Here is a 22268-nt window from a genome sequence, read left to right on the forward strand (position 1 = left end):
TATAGTTCTTGTTATTTTATTCCGTGCAGGAATATATAGTGTGCAGTTATTGACTGGGTTTCAGGTCGACATACTAGTACTGGATAAAGTATGTAAATGTTGACTTGGTCAGAGGGCGACATCCTAGCAGTGGATACAGAATGCAGTTGTTGACTGGATGAGAAGGCGATATATTAGAACTGAATACAGTATGCAATTGTTGACTGTGTTACAGGGTGACATACTAGTACTGGATACAGTATGTGATTGTTGACTGAACCAGAGGACAACATGCTAGTACTGGATACAATAGGTAGTTGTTGACTGGGGTGTAGGGCATCATACTAGTACTGGAAGCAGAATGTAATTGTTGACTGAGTTACAGGGTGACATACTAGTGCTGAATACAGTGTGTAATTGTTGACTGGGTGAGAGGGCAACATACTAGTACTGGATACAGTCTGTAATTGTTGACTGGGTGACAGGACAACATACTATTTCTGGATACAGTGTGTAATTGTTGACTGGGTCAGAGGGCGACATAATAGTACTTGATACAGTGTGTAATTGTTGACTGGGTCTGAGAACATACTATTTCTGGATAAAGTGTGTAATTGTTGACTGGGTCAGAGGGTGACATACTAGTTCTGGATACCGCATGTAATTGTTGACTGGCTTACAGGGCATCATACTAGTACTGGATTCAGAATGTAGTTGTTGATTGGGTCAGAGGGCAATATACTGATATTGGTCTGACCTGACATAGGAACAGTTTTTGCCCAACATGATTTGGCAACAATTTGTCAAGGGTCCTAAAATGTATGTACTGTGTAAGGGACCTTGGCTAAGCAATCTAAACCTGGATCATTCAGCAGCGAGACTCCTGTATTGTGTAAGGGATTAGGCTAGGCTCTGTACTGTATAAGAGACCTAAGCTAGGCAGGCTAAGCAGTGACATTTCTGTACCATGTTAGGGACCTAAGCTAGGCAGGTTATGCAATGAGAGCTCTGTACTGTCAAGAGACCTAAACTAGGCAGGCTATGCAGTGAGAGCTCTGTACTGTATAAGGAACCTAAGTTAAGAAGCTTAACAGTGAGAGCTCTATACTGTGTAAGAGACCTAAGCTTGACAGACTAAGGAGTGACAGTTCTGTACTGTGTAAGAGACCTAAGCTTGACAGACTAAGGAGTGACAGTTCTGTACTGTGTAAGAGACCTAAGCTTGATAGACTAAGGAGTGAGAGTTCTGTACTGTGTAAGGGACCTAAGCTTGGCAGACTAAGGAGTGAGAGTTCTGTACTGTGTAAGGGACCTAAGCTTGACAGACTAAGCAGTGAGAGTTCTGTATTGTGTAAGGGACCTAAGCTTGACAGACTAAGCAGTGAGAGTTCTGTATTGTGTAAGGGACCTAAGCTTGACAGACTTAAGGAGTGACAGTTCTGTACTGTGTAAGGAACCTAAGCTTGACAGACTAAGGAGTGAGAGTTCTGTATTGTGTAAGAGACCTAAGCTAGGCAGACTAAGCAGTGAGAGTTCTGTATTGTGTAAGAGACCTAAGCTAGGCAGACTAAGCAGTGAGAGTTTTGTGCTGTGTAAGGGACTTATAGTTAGAAAGTCTAAGCTGTATGTGGGACTCGTTACTGCCACTTCTGATGCTGAGTGATTGGCGAAGGAAGTATTTTACCGACTCTGGTGTGACATGCTCTTGACTAAGACAATGAATGTAGATTTCCAACAAATTCCATGTACTACATAGCTATAGAACTGAAGTACTTCATGCATGTACGCGTTTCAGGGTCACTTGATTGATCCAGGCATAACTTCTATGGACAATTACCAGTACATAAAATAATTCTCTGAAGAACACATTGATTCAGAGAATTTGTGATGAGGCCTCACAAGTTTTCAAAGGACCCTAAATTTATCATTCTTTCCTACGTAATATCTGTCAATGATGTAATTCTGCCTCCTAATGGCACAATTTAATGCGTAGAGTGTTAATGGAAGTGAACTTAAAGGCTTCGTCAAAACTGTTGGCACTTGTCTCACATTATTACAAGGAGATTTCTCGTGTGAGGGCAGGGTGTTCCACGATGGAACCCGGTCCTCAAACTTTTATTTCCGATACCAATCTTGGGCTATTGACCTACAAAAGGGTGCCAGATGACAGTCGGTGTCCTGGTTTGATTGTGAAGAAAACAAATTGCCTTCAGGCTATATTATCAAACTGTTCATTCTTCATAATTTCTTTGACTTGGCCTAGTCCCTTACTCGGCTATTTGTCACCTAACACCAGCTTCCTCATTACAGGACCCGCACTACACCTGTTACACAAACAGTTTTTAGATGAAAGTTCATGATATCTTTAAATGTCTGTAATGTGCAACATATTCAACTTTTTCTCCAGAACCACCTGGTCAATATATCAACCAACTTTTCACAAAGCATCATTGAAATTGAATAAAAGGAATTCAAATTAATTTCAATGAATTTAAGGACCGCACTCCCCTTTTAAAGGGAGATAATTTATATTATAAATACTGAAATGGATTTTTTTTTTTTAAAAAGAAATCTTTTTCTGACGAAAAGACATTACATTCTTTTTTTTTCAAGATCAGCTGGACTAGAAAATTCATAACTTGAATAAATACTTCCTAATACATATGATACATGTTCAGCTTTTGTCTTCCCACAAAAATCCCAGGCCAGGAATGAACACGAGAGAGATTCAAAGTTTTAAGTAAGAAAATGTAGAAAAATTCTTTTAAAATTTTCACAAGAACCACAATGGTAAAATTGTTTGCCTGCTGGGACGAATGTCCAGAGAGGTATCGTCGTCATACATTTTCTGAATCAATGCATTCTGCAGAGAATTTGATCGCCAGTGGCCAAATAGCTCCTAAACTGGTAGAGCGCCTGGGTGGGGATTCTGGGGGCCCAGATTTGAATCCTGGTCTGGTTTATTGCATTTTCTCCCTTCCTTCTACATTTAGTGCCGTAGACCAGCCCCTGGAACTGATAGGTGAAATTGCCTAACAAGGGTGACAGGTTCTCAACTTTTTGCTTTGAGCTATGAGGCTGAAATTTAGCATATAACTTCTACATCCTTATAGATCAATTTTAAGTTCCATCACAGTTGAGTGCATTTTACATGATATATGGAACTTTGTGCCAAATATACGAGTAGTTTTCCCGACTTTTCCCCCCACATAATAGTACTATGCTTTAACTTAGGAATCATTATTTTGACATTTATACAAAAAAATTATACAAAGCACTAAAATGACCAACGACACGAACAACCAGACTGTCAAATTTTCGGGACAACCTATGCCTTCTTGGGGACAAATGAAAAGAATTACATAATGTGGCCAATATTAACAGAGAATAATATCAAAACAACAAAAACTACATATAAATACACCTAGCACTACAACTACACTAAATCTACAAACGTATTTACACCACAGACTATATGTTTTTGGTTTTTAGGTTTGCCAATCAAATTGTTAAAGCGAAGCGAAATAAGACATGTCCTATTCGTCCAAAGATCTGTAGTGTTTCTTGTATTTATATGTAGTTTTTGTGTTGTTATCATTCTCTGTAGCATGTATATACATGTAAGGTTGACACATTCTAACCGAATTTTTAAGACTTTTTTATACGGAAGCCAATAGGTGCCACTTAATTTATCTGGCGGCCGCCACTTATTATCTGGCGGCCACCATATAGATTAACTGGCGGCCGCCACTTATTATCTGGCAGCCGCCATATAAATTAACTGGCGGACGCCACTTAATTTATCTGGCGGTCGCCACTTAATTTATGTGGCAGCTGCCACTTAATTTAACTGGCGGCCGCCACTTATTATCTGGCGGCCGCCATATAAATTAACTGGTGGCCGCCACTTAATTTATCTGGCGACCGCCAGTTAATCTATGTGGCGGCCGCCACTCAAATTAAATCATTTATATGGCTGTCGCCAGTTATTCAATTCCTCTCTCTTTCTCTATCTCTCTCTCAAAATGAAAGGGGTGCAATCCCTCCCCAATGCTTAGTAATATGTATGTGATATATATACAATTAAGAGCATTAAATTATTGTTTTTCGATTGTACTGTTAAATACGTAGAACCACGGGGCTGACCCTCCATTTTTTTGACAACGTTCAATTTCTGTTATTTTCACATGCAAATTAAATTATTTTTACATGTGAAATTAGATTAATTGGTGGATTGGCCCCCATCCCACTCTTTTGGTGGTAGTAATGAATGGTAAAAATGTAATAATGAATTAACTGATCAATTGAAGGATGAACGGAGCCCCCTCCCTCCAATTTAGGAGTACGAAGTTTGGACAAAAGAGACATTTTAGGTTCCTTTTCTGCTTGTCAACAATTATAGAAGACAATTTCTCCTCTGACTGTTCCTATACACGATGCTGCGTGTTAGCGTACTATTCTAAATCTTTCTAAAATAATCACTCAGCGATACGAATTACATTGTTTTTGCAATTGGCAGCCGCCATATATACATTAAGTGGCGGCCGCCAGTTAATTTATATGGCGGCCTCCAATTAATAAGTGGTGGCTGCCAGATAATTAGTGGCAGCCGCCAGATAATAAGTGGCGGTCGCCATTAAATTTAGTGGCAAAATGCAAATGTGATATTATTTATAGAATGTGTTATTCTATGTGATATTGTGTAATGTCAATTGTTATTCTTTGTCTAACGTGCCTTTATCTGAATAAACATAATAATAATAATACAGTCCTCCCTCCGTCAATGTTCTGTATACATTGGCAGACATTTCCACTTATCAGCTCCAGGGGCTGGTCTGTGGCACCAAATGCAGCAGGAAGGGAGAAAATGCAATGAACCAGACCAGGATTCGAACCCCGGTCCTCTGAATCTTTATAGTCAGGTGCTCTACCAAGCAGTTAGAACAGTAGCAGATGGGTTCAATCACTGGTGGACAGATGGCCCAGTGGGTAGAGCACCTGACAGGAGATTCAGGGGGCCAGGATTCAAATCCCACTCCTTCCTGTTACATACGAATACAATTGTTTACAGTTAAGTTTCGTCACAGTGGACTGATTTTTGTATTAAGTTTATGAATTTTGTGCTGAATGTACATTTCCAGACTTTTCTGTGCAATGTTTTTAATTAGGAGTCTGAAGTTTTATATGTGGTTATCAAATAAGTATTAGTTATACACATGTTTTTAAAGATCCATTTTTGATGCAGTTGAATTATTCTAACAAAAATTGTTAAAATTAATTTCATGGTTGACTGAATTATATGTCCCCTCTTCCAGGGCGAGATATATTGTTTGTATACGTTCTGTCTATCCATCTGTCACAAAATCATGTGAAAGCTTCTCTTCCTATATAGCTTATCCATAGTCTAAGACGTGAAACTTTGTGCAATGTTTCAATGCCATTTGTAGATTTACATATTGTCAGGACAGGAGGATCCAATTGTTCCCCTTAAAGATATAGTGGATCTAAGAGGGTGAAGGGTGTAAAATAGCTTGTGAACACTTCTCCTCCCATATGGCTATTCGAATAGCTTTGAAATTTTGTACGATATACTTCATTATCATTTAATGACGTTCACCTTGTTCTGACCAGGGATCTAATAATTCCTTACAATTTAGAGTGGATCAAAGAGGAGTACGTATTTTGTAGCTTTTTTTCATGTACAAGGTTATGTTCACTTTCTTACTGGTACTTCAACATAACAGTCCTTATTTTTGTATCCTATACACATCAATGTTGAATTGAATATTTTCTCCATCTTTTCCCTCAACACACAAAGTAGCATTCATAATGTCTATGTTCCTGCTCATGCTTTCTCCTTCACACCATGCAGTACATTAAGGGGAGGAGGTTGTAATTTGGAGCACTTTCAATTTGAGGAGATGTAACAAAAACAAATTATATCTAATTCTTTTACTCTCTCTAGTTCTCCGATTGTTTTTATTGTGCGAGATCTGTAGAATTCAAGGCATACCAACTTGTTATAGAATTTGTCTGATTTGCTGGATCTATTTACAAGAGATCGAAAATCTATATTTCCTTGTATTGAAAAACAATATCCGCCCATACATCCAAATAGACATGGTCTGCATGTGATGACACCCCTACAATAAATATGGGGTGTTATTAGAGGGCGTGTAATGATATCCCTACAATGAATAGGGGACATGTTATGACATCCCTACAATAGGGGTATATGACATCCCTTCAATAAATTGGGGGCATGTAATGACATCCCTACAATAAATTGGGGGCATAATTAGGGGGCATGTAATGACATCCCTACAATAAATTGGGGGCATAATTAGGGGGCATGTACAGCTTTTTTTAATACTCTCAGAATGAACCCCGTACTAAGTCCTGTTAATTCTTGGTATGCCCTGCTGGGGGTATTATTTCTGTTCATTCATGATCAGTCCTACTGGGGGTATTATTTCTGTTCATTCATGATCAGCCCTGCTGGGGGTATTATTTCTGTTCATTCATGATCAGCCCTACTGGGGATATTATTTCTGTTCATTCATGATCAGCCCTACTGGGGATATTATTTCTGTTCATTCATGATCAGCCCTACTGGGGATATTATTTCTGTTCATTCATGATCAACCCTACTGGGGATATTATTTCTGCAAGTTGTTAATTTTTTAGGGCATCAAAATACGTGATTTTGCTAAATAATACAGGTTTTCATCTACATATTACTGGATAGGCAGTATATATCCCTTAATATGGTTTTTCCTTTTACACTGAATTTGTTCTTTGTTGATCAATGTTGATTTGTGGTCCTGTTCAACCAAGAAAATTAATGTTTGGAAACTAACAAATTATCAAAAGTATTCGGGCTATCTTCTGCATACTTGGGAAAAACTCTTCCTACAATAACAACACAAGGAAGGCGTTCAACTTTATTGGAAAACTGCTTTGGTCCATATATCTGTACTTCAACAACGAAAAATGTCATTTCCTAACATCACCTGACCCAGTAAAATGTAAAACAAAACTATTCTTAAAAGCTTCAAGTAAAAAATATTTATGTTGATAATGTGCCAGTACTCTGTTATTTCAACAATAGATTTCACATAAAAAACAAATGGTGTGATATCTATCTCTCCCCCTTCCCCCCCCCCCCCCCCCCCCCCCCCCCCCCCCCCCTCAATGCATAGAATATAGCATGTAACTTTTTACAGTGCAATGAAAATCTTGACTGTTGTGAACATGAACTCAAAACATGTGAACCACATGAAATCTCCATCAACAGCAAGAGTAAATGTTCAAAGTTCAAGTTCAAAAATTGAGAAAAAAATTTGAAACACGTCATCTTCACTCGTGTTTTGCTGAATGAGCAAATCTAATATATATATACATGTATTTCTACGCAATGCAGTCTTTCTAAAGACATTTTGTTGCACTCTACTGTCATAGTAGAAGACGGAGCATATTTTTTTATCTTGGTTGTTAAAAAATTTGTGAAAAAAGCTACTGGTCCTTTCAGCAATGGAAGTTTAAAATATTCTTAAGATTATACTTATCAGATAAAATAATATAAAATACAAAACGTGTAACTGCTGTAAAAGCAAACCAAGATCAATCAACACGGTCCTTTGTTATGAAGAGACACACTGTAGCTAATGTAGAAATGAAAGAAATGCACTGTATTACATTAAACTACGCAAGATGCTGAGTTTTTTCCATCGAATCTGAATTCTAGCTGAGCACAACACGTTATATTGAGAGACAAAAAGGAGCACAACAACGTATCCCGGTGGGTGTGGGAAGACGGAGCCACTTACAATTCAGTCACTGTATGGTACAGAGGGGAATTTGTGTTTACAGTACAGATGGTCAGTCTAGGTATGGAGGAGGAGAATTTGTCAGTCTATGTACCGGGGAGGAGAATTTGCGTTTCCAGTACAGGAACTGCTTTTTCCACTCCATCCACTCCTTCCATCGTCTCATCTCTGTCTCCTTCCGCTTCAGTCGCTTCTTCCATTCCATATGTGGATTAAAATGTGTGTTTTTATGAAATTTGTACCCTAAATGTTTTTTCATTCTTCTGTCCTTTGATAGAACTCTATTCTGATACTCCTCTCGGATCCACTCCTCCCCGCGCTGCCTCCAGTCCGGAGGGGAGGGGGCGGGCCTGACCTCTGAACTTGTAGTTCCTGTTTGAACACTTGGTTTGACAGCTGCGCTCTTTAATGTCTTTCTTCCCTGAATTCTTTTTCTGAGCCTTTCTCTCATCTCCTCCTCTTTCTTCTCCTCCTGTGTATATACACAAAACTACACAACATTAGCTTCATCTTCTATCTTATATAGAATATGATTTCATTATGTTAAATTCATGAACAGTACAAGGGGAATAACTTCTTCATGTATGCATGTTCTTTATTCAAATCACTCAGTTATTTCAATATTGTTGTGGAGCTGTACGTACTGTATAAAACGTTTTTTTTTTTACATTGTATTTGGATGCATACAAATTTAATTCCCATCAGAGTACTACATGTAAAAGGCTTTTACAAACACTAGATTTACGACATATATATGTATAAGAAAACTAAAAATACTGCATGTAAAAGGCTTTTACAAACGATAGATTTACTACATATATATGACAATCAAATATCAAAATTTCATCATTACAACAGTGGCTTTCATAACTGCCATAAAGCTATTTTTAACAAGTATGCAAGTAGATCAAACATTTAATTTTGATTAAATTGCAGTACCAGTACTTTTGAAAATATTACAAGGGAAATTTAAAGAAATCTTTTCAATCCTTCAAAAATTATTTACATCGATATATTCAAGGAATTTGCAATGCTAATTTCTCATCTTGTGGGTTTGTACATTATATAGGATTACTGCTTTTAGGAATTTATTTTTCAACATTAAAGTACATGTACACATAATACACCATCTTCACAAGTCAAGGGTTATTGTTTCGTTACCTCGGACTAACCCTTGATATCAGTCACCATTCAGTGGTGCAATACACTAAAATTAAATCAGCCAATGATATTCCTTGCTTCAGATGCAAATTAAGAACAAAACCAGAAAGCAAAAGATGGTGTCTATTGACGAAAAGGTAAGTGAAAAGCACTTAAAACTTTGTCGAATTGTTTCTTCAAAGAAATAAAATTTCCGAAAATCAGTCGACGGTATCTGTTTGCTGGTAACTGGCCACAAATTCTACACCATGTTGCCGTTGCAATGTGTGTTTAGTTTTGTTTTCGGCTGATTTTAAAAGCTGTTTTTGATTGGCTAAGCACAACAGGCTACAACACCAATCACTTGTTCTGTCTCGAACCCATGTTTTGAATGGTGATTGATGTCAAGGATTAGTGTGAGGTAACGATTCGATAACCCTTGACTTGTGAGATGACAATACACGAGTGTGCACTATACCAGCTGACACTTGCGGTAATTCTACTCCAACAAGTTTTTGCAAAATATTTAAATCTATTAATTTCTGAGCATATAGAAATATATCTATTGTAAGAATTTTATTTGCTGAAAATATTAAATGAAAAATGATGCTGAAAAAGTTTATATTTTCAACAAAAATCAATTGTCTAAATCTAAAAAATGTTGTCAAGGGTAATAACTCCTATGCTGGTACGATCTCTATGGTACGAGAACTACATGTACAATGATTTCCCGGATTTTGATTTATATATGTATCTATAGAATAGTATACATCACAATGCTGTCATTTTAAACAGTTTTTATGTATTTTCTTTTATGCTGTTTAACAAAATTGTGCAGTTTTCTGATGTTGAAATATACACGTACTACTGTTTTAACATGCATGTCTGCCACTTTTAAAAGGGTGGCAACATGTTCATTTTTATAATTTATGACTTGAATCAATCTATATTCATTGGAAATTAATACAGTTTTTCCACATTGAGTCACATGAGAATGGAGTTACCTTCATGGTAGTAATGTTTTTTAAACCATATATTATATACACAAATAACAAAGACTTTTAATCTCATTCTTTAAGTATACAACATATCTAAACTTTGATAAATAAATGACCATGGTATCCATCTTATGAACTTAAAACCACTTCAGATCTTCCCACCCCACTTATCATTCTGAACTTGAGGGAGGAGATGTCCGGTAAGAATTATATCACTACCTTATCTTTCCAGTTTTTCAGGATTTTTTCCCGGAGTTCTGTTTCATGATGAAGGAGTTCCTCCTTCCTTCGTTTTTTGGCCTCCACTTTCTTCCTCTTAATTTCCTCCGCGAGTTTCGTCTCTTCCTCCACTTGTCTTCGTCGATCCTCCTCCAGTTCTATCTCACGCTGAGCTAAGTCCTTGGATACTTTTGCAGCCTGTGAATATCAAGTCAAATTATGGATGTCTATCTTTTTTTTTTTAAACTGTCAGAAATAATTTCATTGACATATTTCAGGTATTCAGTGATAATGCCAGTTACATGTATGAATCTAATATTTTGTATCAAAACATGTCTACATACATGTAGGTGAAATAAAAACTAGATGTTCCTATGTATTATGGGACAATTACCACTCTTTCCCCAGTGACCTTCACCAAGGTCATAGTAAACTCTTTCTGGTCATAAGCAACCTTTGTAAAGTATAAATTTCTGACGTGTGTAAATTACAAAATAACAGCCAAAGTCTGCTGGAACGGCAGGCTGTCCGACAGCACGATTCCTATGTATGTGTATTTATCTGACTTCAGGCTCCAGGGCCATGAAAACCTAGATGAGCTCACTTGCGATCTAAATCTCATTTTCTCATTATATGGTCCTTCTATAAAAATAAGACTTTAATAGATCAATCAAAAGTGAGCTCATTTAAGTTTTAACTGGAGTGGAGTGAGATATCTGATAATTAGGACAGGCTGACAGACAGCATGATTTCTATATATCTATCTGACTTCATTTGTGTGGCTTACAACCAACAACTAAATCGCACAATTTTGAAAAGGCAATGATGCTGGATTTACCCATTGTCTGCATCTTCTTTGACTAATAAAGCAATATACAGACACTCAACAGAGAATATTTACAAAATATCCATGTTACTTTCAAAATATCTTCTACTGGTGGAATTTTCTTCTATAATGCCAGACAAAAATGGGGAAAATGCAACTACTTAGGTTAGCAGTGTGGCCCATGGGCCTCTTGATTATAACCCTACAGGACCGTCATCCCCTCAAAGTTAGACCGAATATCGGACCCATTCCCAATCACAAAAAGTAACCCATTTTCTAAATATTATGAGCAAACTATAAATTGAAAATATATTGTAAAAAGTAAACTGGCAGGCCGGTGAACAATTGATAAATAGTGTCAAGTCTGAATAAATGTAAATGTTTAACTGATTATTTTATCATTCTTATGTTTTAAACTTTATTTGGATGGAAAAGACAGTCACACTCAATTTTCCAAATTTATCAAAAACCGATGATTTTCCCAATCAAAGGGGACCCGGTCCCTGTACTAAACAGTGCTGTGACAACCCTGTGGCCTATCAATCCATAAGATCTAACTTTACAAGTACATCTAGTTAATGACCTTTATTCTGTTAAACAGTTCTCCTAACAGACGGATGGATTCCAGTTTCCTCTGAGCTAATAGGAATCTTCTTTCCTCCGTCTGAATCTTCACTTGGTATTTCCTCTCATCCTCCAGTCTTTTCCTCTCCTGTGCCCTTTGTCTCCTCTTTTCCTCCCTCTCCCTTCGTCTGTTCTCTCTTTTCTCTATTTTTTCTAATCGTTTCCGTTCTCTTTCCTTTTCTTCCTCTTCTCTCATCCTCCTTCAAATACAAAATTCTTATAAGTTAATTTTAAATTATCATTTTTTTTTTATTTTACATAAAAAATAAATGTAATTTGACATGCTCACGTAATACTCTATTTATTAATTGCTATTCCTGGTTCAATCTAAGAAAAACTGTGATAACTATGGTAACTGGGCTGTGAATGAGTGCCGGTACATGCTAGAATGACAATTCTGTTTTTAAAAATGTCGTCTTTTTAAATATGTGTGACAATACAGTATGTCAAGACAGTATGACTCTACATGATTTTGTACATACCAGTAAAACAAGACGTGTTTGTGAAACATTGATGCCCCTGTACGGCCAAACTCCAAGGTCAAGGTGTCAAAAATTTTGGTAACATTCGAAATAGGTCTTGTCACAAGGAATACACTTGTGAAATATGAAAGACCTACCACCATCCATTCAAGCGTTATGGCCAAGATTAAAGTTTTGTGGACAACAGAGAGACAGACCAAAAATTATGTGCCCCTGAACCTCCAATTATGGGTTCATAAAAATGATTAATATGTCCGTTTACATGTATGAACAATCAGAAAGAGCAAAGACATTTTTCATAATCCTGATGATCCGCGAACCTATTTATATACATTAGCGACCAGATCAAAACTAGCACTGAAGCCAATTCACAGTTCGAGCCCGCTAAATCTGAGTCAGGTCAGTGTTAGAACAGATCCCTGGTTTGGAGTCAGATTTGTCAAGCGTTTGTAGCGTCTGATGGGTTCGCTTTTAGCCCCCCCCCCCCCCCCCCATATATTCCAAATAATATTATATTAATTTCCATCGCAAAATTTTCTCCATACATTTGGCAATAATTTTCGTTTTGAATTGAAAATAATGATAAAAACGACAAACTTTGCTTTAGACTATTACATAGGATTAAATCTGCTGGATTTGCTTTATGAATTCACTTCAAATTTTGTGTTTGCTCTCTGATTCCTCTTTGTGGATCAGCGTTGCCAAGTTCTGAGTTCACTAAGGCTGACCAAAAGAAAACCCAGAAAATGGACTCAGGGTTTACTTTTCAAAGCCTTTGAGCCAGCTTTCTGTAACCATGGGTCACTTTGGTATTGTACATACACGAGACTGAATATTACGAAATATACGTACTTTTCGTCTTCTATTCTTTGTTCTTCCTCCTCTCTTTCCTTTCGAACTTTCTCTTCCCTCTCCCTCTCTAACTGTTCTAGTTTTTCACGTTCTATCCGTCGTTTCTTAATAGATTTGTCAGATAAATGCTTTGTTCGGTCAAAGTCCACCTGGGAAAATTATTAGAATAATATTAATAAGTACATGTGACATTAAAGATTTTCAAATCACCTAACAGTACAGATGTTGCAAGAAAATACTAATTTCAAATACTATTTAAAAGATGAACTCCACAAAGCTCAAGCTTGGTTGTGGATGACATAAGCAGGAAAAGTAAAACAGATTGCTTACCTTGATATTAGAAGTATAAGCTTTCTTTTCTTCATCCATCATATACATTAGTTTCATTCCTCGAAGAGAGTCCATGGCCTTCACAAAACTTATATACTCTTTATACTGTATATACACATCAAAAGTAATGCCTGTGTTAAAATTGAAAGTCTGCAAACCGCTGGATTTCACTGCAGTCATCTCCTTCCTATAGGGATCCAACATGGGTATATCCATACACCGTACCTCACCGAAACTTTCAAACACCCTTTTTATCACCTGTTCGTTGGGTCTGTCCTTAAGTCGGTTGGTGAACCATTTTGTTGGCAAGTCTTTCACATGAATTGTATCGGGTCTCTCGCCTGCCTTCATTTCATTCATGTTTTTGGCATCTCTGAAAAAGGAGTCCCAGTCATGCTGAGAAGGATGACTGACCTTGGCCTCTGCTGCCTTGACCTTTAACACCTCTGAGTAGCCACTGAGTTTTATTGTCTTGGAGTCCAAACACTGAACGATAGCCTTGATTTCTTGCTTTGTCTCAGCTTCTCCCTCCATCCTCATGAATTCCATTGTACTTTTGATAATTTTCAAGGAAACCAATGTATGTGGTTTGGCCATGTGCCTGATCTTTTCCATCACTTCCCAGTTGGATATGGACTTCCCTGAAATTAATATCATTTTTATTGAATAAAAGGGGTCAATTAATGTTACATGTTTCACTGAATAAATTGGGTCTATTAATATTACACATTTCATTATATGGATGGAGGTCTATTTCAGTAAATAAAATCCAGGTCAATGTTACATCTTTCACACAATAAAGTGGGGTGTATTAATTTTACGCATTTCAATGAATAAATTGGGACGTATTAATTTTACACATTTCACAGAGTAGATTTTACACATGTCACTGAATAAAGTAGGGACTGGGTGATTTAATTTTTACACATTTCACACAATAAAGTGGGGTGTATTAATTTTACACATTCCACAGAATAAAGTGGGTTTTATCAATTTTACACATTTCACTGAATAAAATGGGGTGTATTAATTTTACACATTCCACTGAATAAAGTGGGTTTTATCAATTTTACACATTTCACTGAATAAAGTGGGTTGTATCAATTTTACACATTTCACTGAATAAAGTGGGGTGTATCAATTTTACACATTTCACTGAATAAAGTGGGTTTTATCAATTTTACACATTTCACTGAATAAAGTGGGTTTTATCAATTTTACACATTTCACTGAATAAAATGGGGTGTATTAATTTTACACATTCCACTGAATAAAGTGGGTTTTATCAATTTTACACATTCCACTGAATAAAGTGGGTTGTATCAATTTTACACATTTCACTGAATAAAGTGGGGTGTATCAATTTTACACATTTCATTACATTAAGTGAACCAGCTAGAACATTCCTCATATTGAAAAACATGCACAACCAATACAAATTATTCAGTAATACAGTACTTAGTTATCAAAAAAGGGATTAATACCAAGAATGACCTAAGGGAAGCAAAATTTATTTTCACTTTTCAAAAAATTTACTTAGCATAAGAAATATACAGTGGGTTCCACTTATAATAATCTAATATCACATATTTGTACATGTATATATTTAGGTCAATCTAATCTAACATCGATGCACCAAACCATTTTTTATATATTCCTTTATATTTTTTCTGTATTACGAACTTATTGGATATAACGAATTGTGTTTATAATTAATAAAAAATATTCATCCCCAACACTTTGCTATAAGAGTGTTTACTAAAATAATCTGACATTCTTTATATACTCTGCCAAAACAGTAGTCAGGGTTTTGACAAAAAGTCATTAGTGTACTCTCCTTTGGGTCATACAGTGACATGCACTGTGTTAAAACTCTAAGTACTTCTTGATAAAATGAACTATCTTGTTTTTACACAGAATACTTACCCATCTCTTTAAGCTTTGGCAGTTGTACACATACTGTCAATTTGGCAATGGGCTTCAAATACAGGCTCTGAGCTTTGTACAGTTCCAAAGCTTCCGACGTATCACTGCATAAAGTTGTCCCAGCCATTTCTTATTAATCTGTCTGAATTTTAACAGTTTGATAATTAGGCCTAAGTATCTAAATTGAAGAATAAAAAGAAACAACAACGCAATGCCAATGTAATATTATACATGTAAATAGAGTAGATGTGTCTATTATCGGATGTTCGGGGATCTTCGGACAGTTTCTATTATTGCTTATAGTTTTTATGAATAAAATATTATCACTTCCGAAAAAAAATTTCTTGTTTCACTTTGCTACGTTCGTATTACTCTATCCTTACTGTTATCGGTTATTATTATGAATATTTACAGTATTTATATAGCACATTATATAATATTAAAAAAATTACTCTAAGCACTTTACATTAAAACAACAATAAACTACAATTAAAAATTGAACATATCTAAAACAGTGTAAAAAAAAAACAAAAAACAGTAATTATAATATTCGTTTCATTAAAAGAATATGAATTGAAGAATAAAAATTATTATTAAATTATTATTAAAAATTATTCTTTGTTTCAATCATCGTGATTGATTGAGATTCACACATGTGGCTTTCCTACTTTCTTCTTTGATTACTTGATGAAAACAGGAAATCTTCGACGAATTCATGACGCAAGTTGATCTACCTTTTCTAGCACGTAAATGGAATCACCCGAATCAAAAGATAACAGATATATGAATTAAATCAGTCATATTAATGGAATCACCCGAATCAAAAGATAACAGATATATGAATTAAATCAGTCATATTAATGGAATCACCCGAATCAAAAGATAACAGATATATGAATTAAATCAGTCATATTAATGTAAAAATGTGTTGATAAATGTGATTTTGTAAGAAAATTATATTTAAATTTAAAGAAAAGTAATGTCTGGTAAACCCCGACCTATAATTTATATATATGTTATTAGAGGTCAGGTTATTCCGGACGGTTTATATTTATGAATTTATTTGAGGGCTGGTCGGTATTTTATCCTCATTTTTGTGTTTATTGTTATTATTATTACTTTGTAGATTGATATTTCATTTGAATTTGTTAATAAATAGATCTATACAACGTATATATTCATTGATCTGTAATAGATGTATATCAGATCTATACATACGGTAGTAAAAAAAGAAATTGGGGGGGGGGGGGGGGGGGGACTCGGATGATTCTATTTGATCAACAGGGTGTAGGGGGTGAAAATGTTTCTAATAGCATTGTATCATTTCAGGACATTTTAAAATTAACTCATTTTAATTTTAAAAACTATTTTTAAGCAATACTCGATGCCCAAATGTCATGTCCGAAATATGCCGAATCTGGAGGACGATATAACCCGCGCTCTGTCCGATACATGCCGATGTCAGTTATTGCAGTTTGATCTCCTTTGTATACGATAAGAGTGGTTAAATTACGAGGTGTAATGAAAGAAATAAAACAAGAAAGCACAACTGTGCCTAGTAAGTAGTTGATGGAAGCCGTGAGTTATCGAGTGACTGTAAATGACGAAAATCGTCTAGGGGTGTCCAATAATAGACGCACCTACTCTATTTCAAAATTGAGCTGCTAGGCTAGATATCTAGGTCTACTGAACGCACTGTATGACTAGCCTTTAGATGTTCGTTAAAGGGAACGTAGGGTCAAAAATAAAATTTTGATATGTGAAAACTGGTACCATGCAGACAACAAAATCTAGCATAGAAAAAATAATTGCTGCTGATAACAAGATTTAATCTGTCATTTACACTGAAAACTGAGCTGAATGGGAGAATCTCTTATCATGGCGGCTGATGACGTGTATGCGGCAATTCATTACAACTGATGTGCCTATAGCACTAAATGGGTTACAGAGTATCTATAATCTAAATATCGGGAGTTCAAGCGAAATTTTGCACTGTGGTCAAAGAAAAAGGAATACATGTATCTACCTTTTAGCATCCCTGATCTCCCCCCAAAACTATGAACATTGTGCAATAATTGGATACATATATATAACCTTGGAAGTGAATCTTTTGTTTTTGAACGGCATTTTGAGAAAGAGTCTTTTAAAGAGGATATCAGGGTAAGTACCGGTTATATTTGCTTTTTACTCAGTAAATACTAATAATTCTTAATGTGTATAACCAGAGTTTATTTACAACTAACTTTTACTTAATATATAATAATTTTCTAATTTAATCTATCCTTATCCAATGAACATTTTGTACAGGCTAAATATGAAGGAATGGGTAAACACTGCTTTTTAAATATTCAAAGTTAAATTAATATCTATTTAAGTTAAGATATTGGGATACACACCAAAACCTATTAAAAAGAAGATGCAGTAACTAAAATATTTGATGACAGTAAGCCTAAGAAATAAGAGAAAATAGCTCAAAAAGATGAGGAAAAGCAGGATACATGTAATACTTTCAAAAATCATCACATCACTAGCACATTTTGTATTATACTATTGTTTTTAAAGAAATTGAAAATGTACAAGTAAACAAATGAAGTATAGTATATATGAAGTATAGTATATATGAAGTAAGTATATATAATTAATTAGTCATTATTTTTCAGCTAATCCATTTTCTTTTGGAAACCAATGAAAACTCATATGCAGAACCTATTGACCAACCTGGACTATCAGCATCTAAGGAAACAGGTAATTTGATGCACTTCTCTATTAAATGATTAACAAAGTTTTACAACCAAGGTCATTTGAATTCCCCCTTTGCAGTTAATCTTTCAATTCTTGACATTTATGTGGTAATTACTGCAGGGGTGTAGTGATAATCAACTGATTTGTGCTGTATACAGGTTCACATTGTTAGATTCTCTTGTAAACAGATGTACTAATAAATCAGAAAGAGAGAAAACTACTATGAAAAATAAACTCTTTGTTGTGTGAAATACATGTACATGTACATGCACTTTCATGAAAATTCATTACTAAAGTTATAAAGTAATGGTTTGATTTCATTTTTATATTTTCAGCTCAATGAAGACATGAATAGTGACAAAAATATCCCACTCTCAATCCATATTGAAGAATAAATCAACTTTGTGCAACATAAACAGATAGAATTGCCCAGTCATTGTCCATCATATGTGCTAAGGAATGTTCAAGTGAAGAATGAAGAAGTGAAGATAATGAACAATCCTGTATAAAGAATACAAAATTAAAAGTTTAAGAATTAAGAGTGTCGTTTTCATCAATTTATCCCAATGCATTAGTGTTTTCATTTGAAGCTGCTAATAATTCCTCTTCATTATAATCAGGCTCATATTGATATCCTTTGCAGTCAGACATGATCAGATGCTTTCACTGAGAGGCAATTGCCCGGTATACGTCATAAACAGATGGGATTGTGGGAAATATCTTAAAGAGCGATAACTTTATCTTGCAAAATGGCAGCCTCCAGCAGATGATGTGTAGCTATATTTAATAGCCGATTTCTACACAACAGATTACAATCAAATGGAAATAACCAGTGGACTTAATTACTAAATATTTAGTATTTGAAATGTGAAATTATTTTTTTATACCCTACGTTCCCTTTAAATTTTATAGCACTATCCAGCACTACGTAGCCAGATCGCTACTATGTACTAATTTCTGTGGAAACGAGGGGGTTATTTATATCCGGTCTTTCCTATCCCCACAGAAATAAGGTCGCTACGATCCGGTACATAGAATCACCGAAATTACCGCTAATCACCGAAATTACCAAAGAAATGACCGAAATTACCAATAAAGCTAGGGCCGAAATTACCTCAATGTATGTTCAACTAGATACTATCTAGTCACACATCAAATTTCATGACGATTGATAACGGTTTAAAGGAATTGTGGCCATTAAACTGCTTAATGTAAGCGTAAATTTTATATGAGTTATTTCCCTTTACATACCTCGCGTACACAAACATGAAACAATTTATTTCACGCGCGGTCGTTAGAATGCAATGCACTGATATTGTGTTGAATTTGGAATACATTGCCTACCGTATATAGTCGCCTATAAGTCGGTCCGCCTATAAGTCGGTTGTATTTTTGAAGGTTATTTTGTAGGAATTTGCCATTGACCCGATTGTAAGTAGGTACAAATTTTTGTCAGAATCAGTTGACAATTTCAAGTCAATGCTCTAGGGTTTTTACCTATGTTTCAAAAAATATTTTGAGAAATTAATAATTATGAGGTGATCAATATCAAGCCATATCTGTTTGGGGTTTAAACGCAACCCTTGATCTACTATTGGCAATGATCACTTGTTTACCGAAGTAATTACGGTTTCCTAATTACCAGTACCTGACACCATCTTTACTTAGTGGCATGCGCCTCACTAAAACTGTTATTGTGGGATCCTGGTATAATTTCTTGTGTCAACAATCGAGTTTTTATGAGTCAAGAATGATGATCTAAATTATCTGTTAACAATATTCAATCTTTTATGAAATATATTTCAGCCGGTATACATATGAATACTTCAATATTACATCGGGTTCGCAATTCAATTTAACCGATAAACAATAAATTAATTAAATTGAATGAAAGAATTAGTTACCGGTGGTATGTAAATAAATTGTAAAATAAATAATATACACTTAACTAGATAAAATTATGAAAATATGTAAATACTTGTACTGTATATATAATTTTAAAATACATAAACAATACTATGTGTCTAGATATTTGTGAACAATAATCATTTGTGTGGTAGTCCATGATAATCATCGGAGTTGTTTAAAAAACACTACATTACGCCGCCCAGAAAAATACCAATCTTCTTAGGTCTTCTATAAGTCGGACATAGAGTTTTGGACCAAAAATTGACTCCCAAAAATCCGACTTATAGGCGAGTATATACAGTACTTTATTAAGTTTTAAATATCAACAAATATATATCGTCGATTTTTTCTTATAAGATCTGCACTTTGCATATCAGATATTGATATATACACCACGTGCCTTATGTTTTATATATCGTATTGATTTATACAATAAAGTGTGATAAATACAATGAAATATTTGTCCTGATTTATGTATAGTTATTGCCATTTGGAACTTACTGGCTAGGCCCCTATTTATAGTTAGCTTTACTGTGTACGAGAGTTCAGTAATGAAAAGTAACTCAGATTCACACTTCTCAATAATTGGTTTTATGGAAACAATTCCTTCAAATCGTTACCAATCTTCAACTGTAACTAGATGGTATATAGATGAACATATACTGAGGTAATTTCGGTCCCATTACGAGTAATTTCGGTCATTTTTTTTATTGGTAATTTCGGTGATTCTATGCACCCCTACGATCAGCTGACGATCTTGAACGCAGCCGCGATCAACAGTTTAACCAGTTATTCAATCACTGTGTTTGTTTCGTCAGTCATTAATTTATTTCTGGCAACAAGCTGTCCCACAATACTTACACTAGCAAACTGACTATCCATAAGTTATCTGGTAGCCTATCTACAAAGCTTTTCTGTAAGTCATCTCCGATTCAAAGCAACGAGTCAAGACCGGAAAACACGTGTAGCACACTAAATGTTAAATCCGACATAGTCACAATTCCCGGTTTGATTTGGGTCACTAAAATCGCATTATTTTTTGGGTTGCCTCCCCCTCCCTATGAAAATTCTGCTTATCAAAATATTGTTCCGATGAAAGCTTTCATATCTGTTACCTGGCTTTATAGATATTCGCTGATTTGGTTAGATAGATGTACGGAGGGTGCCTTTAACCAGGCCCATAGGCCATTGAATATTTTTATTTAATTTTTTTTTTGAAAACTAGATTTAAAAACTTATCCAAAAACATCTTAGATATTTGCTCTAGATATTAAAATCTGTTTTCATCCTAATTTCAAATATAAGTGAATTGCAATGTAAGCAAAATGTGTGGAATTTTGAAGTTATCGATCATTATTGAAATTGTCATCGAAGTGCTAAAAAATGTTGGGATAGTCGTTGACCATTGAGGTATGAGGGAAATTCCACACCCTCCGTATTTTTTTCGTGTTTGTTCAGGAAGATATGTTTTGATGACGGTTTAATGCCGAACTAATCTGTGATTTAATTATTACTAAATGTACGTTATTTGAAACACGTTTCTTTTCTCAACAGATTTTATTTTCGAACCGAATATTGTGAAAATGATAATATGATAATTTTCAAATCTTAGAACGATGGAGCACACACAAACCAGACAGTATGATCAGTAGATGGTGGGGCGCCAAATGAACATAAACTCAAGTAATTGAAGATATGACATATCATATATACATTGTATATTATTTAAAGATATCATAAATTCATTTGATGCATGTTCGCAATTCAATTAAAAATATATCTTCAAATAATTAATAACTTCAATTCTGAATTATTAAGGAGAGAACAATATTAGGCATTGCACCTGCTGTTTGATCCTATTCATGTAATATTTTTTTGCATGAATAAAATAATTCTTACAACAATTATTAATTATTACGCATTGAATTGCTCATACATGTAGCAATAATTCTTTTAGAGAGAGCAACTATATGATAAGAGATAAAAAGAGATATCTTTAATTCAACATATCCGCAATTGTTGGTATCTTTGAAAGAATTTGAAAATTTATTTACCCTAAACTTATTTCATATACACACTCACACATAAATCATCGATCATCATCATCATCATCGGCATTTCGATTAATGTGCAGGATTAGGTGCATCTTCCACAGCAGTGGGCTCCCTTTCAGATAACAAGGAAACACAGGTCAGATAGAGAGGACACAAAGGTCAGATAAAGAGGACCCAAAGGTCAGATAACAAGGAAACACAGGTCAGATAAAGAGGACACAAAGGTCAGATAAAAAGGACCCAAAGGTCAGATAACAAGGAAACACAGGTCAGATAATGAGGAAACAAAGGTCGGGTAATGAGGAAACAAAGGTCAGGTAATGAGGAAACAAAGGTCGGGTAATGAGGAAACAAAGGTC

At 35.1% G+C, this 22268-nt stretch overlaps 1 protein-coding gene and 1 long non-coding RNA gene across 4 annotated transcripts; one reads left to right on the forward strand and one right to left on the reverse strand.

Moving 5' to 3' along the window:
- Positions 1–6911: 6911 nt before the first annotated feature.
- On the reverse strand, positions 6912–20836 carry LOC125680180 (A-kinase anchor protein 17A-like). Of its 3 annotated transcripts, none has more exons than XM_056156442.1 (7): positions 20717–20836; positions 15206–15347; positions 13280–13920; positions 12950–13098; positions 11575–11815; positions 10166–10363; positions 6912–8280 (listed from the first exon to the last, which is right to left on the reverse strand). In XM_056156442.1, the coding sequence occupies exons 2-7, from the start codon at positions 15330–15332 to the stop codon at positions 7861–7863; spliced, it is 1776 nt and encodes a 591-aa protein (XP_056012417.1). In that variant the 5' UTR covers positions 15333–15347; positions 20717–20836; the 3' UTR covers positions 6912–7860. The 3 variants fall into 3 exon arrangements, with proteins under 3 accessions (XP_056012417.1, XP_048775578.2, XP_056012416.1); XM_048919621.2 differs by having other exon boundaries at positions 6912–8298; XM_056156441.1 differs by having other exon boundaries at positions 6912–8298; positions 15206–15343; positions 20717–20821.
- On the forward strand, positions 16930–18486 carry LOC125660024 (uncharacterized). The gene is made up of 2 exons (XR_008800560.1): positions 16930–17950; positions 18283–18486. It is a non-coding gene; the product is annotated as an uncharacterized LOC125660024 (long non-coding RNA).
- Positions 20837–22268: the final 1432 nt, after the last annotated feature.

Source organism: Ostrea edulis, chromosome 2 (assembly GCF_947568905.1).
Source record: "Ostrea edulis chromosome 2, xbOstEdul1.1, whole genome shotgun sequence".
Lineage (NCBI taxonomy): Eukaryota > Metazoa > Mollusca > Bivalvia > Ostreida > Ostreidae > Ostrea > Ostrea edulis.